Source organism: Nicotiana tabacum, chromosome 4 (genome assembly GCF_000715075.1).
Source record: "Nicotiana tabacum cultivar K326 chromosome 4, ASM71507v2, whole genome shotgun sequence".
NCBI lineage: Eukaryota > Viridiplantae > Streptophyta > Magnoliopsida > Solanales > Solanaceae > Nicotiana > Nicotiana tabacum.
In genome coordinates this window covers 9,375,060-9,378,005 of record NC_134083.1, presented here as the reverse complement: position 1 = coordinate 9,378,005, position 2,946 = coordinate 9,375,060, and the positions used below count along the sequence as shown (strand labels likewise).

Genomic DNA, 2,946 nt, shown 5'->3' with positions numbered 1-2,946 from the left:
TCCCACAAATCCTAGTTCCATCACCTCCTAATTGTAAAATCGGTTGGAGCATATTACCAAACAGCATAGCCGTACGAGAGCTTAATGCGAGATAAAACGTAAAATTACACAGATTAGGCAAAATTACTAAAGCGTAAATCCCTCTATTCATAGAATTTTTTTGTCGGTAGTGAATACAGCTGTAAAAGCCGCTATATATAAATACTCTTCCCCTCCTTCCCGGGATCCCTCACAATTACTGTACTCAGAAACAAATCTTTGACTCTTTTTCTTCCACAAAATAAGAAAATAGAAATAAGAATCCTTCTTGTTTCTCTTCCAGTCCAAACCAGATCTAATATCGCTCTCACAAGGTATAGTTTTTAATTTTTCTTCAAGCGTTCACATTTCTATAGTTTAATCCATTTCGCGTCATATTTATGTTTCCAGTTTCGTTATTATTTACCCAAATGCAACGTTTTTTCCCCTCCAGAATTGAATAAATTGTTTTGTGTGAGTTAAAAGTTTTCTTGATTTTACAGAGCTGAAATCTTTGACTGCAATGTCGTCGGTGGTGAAAGATTTGCACTCAAATGGCGTAGATGTAAGGAAATCTGATACCCCAGTTGTTGTTTCTGATCCCATTATGTGCAATGGCAATGCTCATTCAGCAAATGGCACAAATTCAAAGGCATTCAAGATTTTCATAGGCTATGATCCACGAGAAGACGTGGCATATGAGGTTTGTCGCCACTCCCTTTTAAAAAGATCATCAATACCACTTGAGATCACGCCCATTAAGCAATCTGAGCTGAGGCAACAAGGTCTGTACTGGCGTGAAAGAGGTAAATTAGAAAGCACTGAGTTTTCATTTTCACGTTTCTTGACACCACACTTGGCAAATTATGAGGGGTGGGCTATGTTTCTTGATTGTGACTTCTTGTACTTAGGGGACATTAAAGAATTGAGGGATATGGTTGATGATAAATATGCTTTAATGTGTGTCCAACATGATTATACTCCTAAAGAGACTACGAAAATGGATGGCGCGGTGCAAACGGTTTATCCTAGGAAGAATTGGTCATCCATGGTTTTATATAACTGTGGACATCCCAAGAACCGGGCATTAACACCTGAGGTGGTGAATTCTGAGTCGGGGGCATTTCTTCATCGATTCATGTGGTTGGAGGATGAGGAGATTGGTGAGGTGCCATTTGTGTGGAACTTTCTCGTGGGGCATAATAAGGTTGTCGAGGGTGATCCTGCCACATTTCCTAAGGCGATTCACTATACACTTGGTGGACCGTGGTTTGAGGCTTGGAAAGATTGTGAATTTGGTGATCTGTGGTTGAAGGAGTTGGAGGAGTGCGAGAAGGCGAAGGAGAAGGTGGGTTAAGCCAATGTAGCCAATGTTCGTTAAGTTGCAGGGTGTATTTTAAGGTAATCGGCTGCTGGTAATTGTTACAAGTATTATGTTCAGAGATTAGAAGGCTACGTCATTAATGTAATCTTCCACATTATTCAATTTGTATCATCTCACTTCGAGATTTTTCCCAATTCATGCCAATGTTTGATTGTGTATCGCCACATCTGTTAGGCAGATCTTTTAAGTCGTCTAGAGTTGTATTGTTGGACAAGGAAACTCTAGAGTTGTATTGTAATTGTAATAAATGTCTGTTAGTATAGAAGGTAGTAGATTGTATGATGATCTATGAATTTAATATTGATATCCCGCTCCGTAATTCTTACTTGGTTTTATAAATGAGAAGGCTTATCCCCTCTACACGGTGGAGGTTTTGTTGCTTTTAATTGCTTCTGCAATTTGGTTTTAGAAAATGCCCCCTGCCCCCTTTCTTTTCGCAAGATGTTTCTATTCTCTCATTGATTTTGTACTGAGCATTAGTGCATTTTTATGAGGCGCTTGTTGAGTTGATCATAAGGTTTTGAAGAAAGCGTAATTCTTCTTAGTTTGAGTTATCTGATTTTGGTCATGTTATTGTCATCTTTTCCTGGTGGGGGTTTTCTTTTGGGGGGATGGGGTTTGAGTAGAGTTGTGCTATACGATATCTTTAAGGTTTCTCAAGAAAGGCGCTTTGAAGAAGTGCAATGATCGTAATTGCTCATTTATGCTTGTGCTGCATCCACTTACAATTATTAGATTGGTTCATGTCTGTGCTTTAGTGTAATGGCTAACTGAGATGCAGTTGCCTTCACGTCCATTTACCCTTAGGATTATTCTTCTCAGACAAATTGCTTGTCCTTCTAAATCTTCTTGCTTGGTAAAAATGATGCCATCTAATCTTTAGTCCTCCTAAACACGGGGGTATCATTTGTCACCTAAATCTTCTGTCTCTTTTACTGATTTGAGATGTATTGGCCAGCCATCATTACTCCCTTTTTTATTTCAACTTTCCCTTTGACCAGGTTAAATTGATTTGTTAAGGCAGTCTGTGCCTTTGTTCTCTTTTTTGGTCATTAACTTCTGCTAGGTTGTGATATTGCTTTCCAGGTAATGAATCTGAACTTGTACACTTATTAAAACATGAAATACACCTGGAGCTTCTATTCGTATCACTTCTTAATTTGAAAGGATACACAGATTTAATTAGACATCTTACTGGAGTATGCTTGTATTAGACATCATAGCTTTTATAACCTTTTGTTTCCTGGAAGAGGTGCTCAGGTGTACTGAGTGACTAAGAACTTTGTTTCAAAATTATATTTCTGCTGGCAGTGGTTTTTCTCCATGAAAATCGGTTTAACACTGCAGATTGCAGAAGCATCATGCTGTACATGATTGTTGGCCTGTCTTCTCCTCAGAGTTCTACTTGCTTAATGTGGTAAGCCTACCTTCCCCTAAATATTGAAGCTTCGGCACTTGCTTATATTCATAGTTGAAGAGTATGTTCTCTTAGGTTTCGGTACTGGATTGCTTGATTGTGAGTTACATTGTATGTGAAGAATGTC

General features: G+C 38.6%; 1 protein-coding gene across 1 annotated transcript; it reads left to right on the top strand.

The window, feature by feature from the left end:
• The first annotated feature begins 200 nt into the window (after positions 1-200).
• Positions 201-1,667, top strand: LOC107823035 (protein CDI-like). The gene is made up of 2 exons (XM_016649619.2): positions 201-353; positions 522-1,667. Exon 2 carries the CDS (start codon positions 542-544, stop codon positions 1,373-1,375), a length of 834 nt encoding a protein of 277 aa, XP_016505105.1. The 5' UTR covers positions 201-353; positions 522-541; the 3' UTR covers positions 1,376-1,667.
• The last annotated feature ends 1,279 nt before the right edge of the window (positions 1,668-2,946 follow it).

Coding starts and splice junctions, on each gene's coding strand:
- LOC107823035 (XM_016649619.2), top strand. CDS start 542: ATGTCGTCGGTGGTGAAAGATTTGCACTCAAATGGCGTAGATGTAAGG.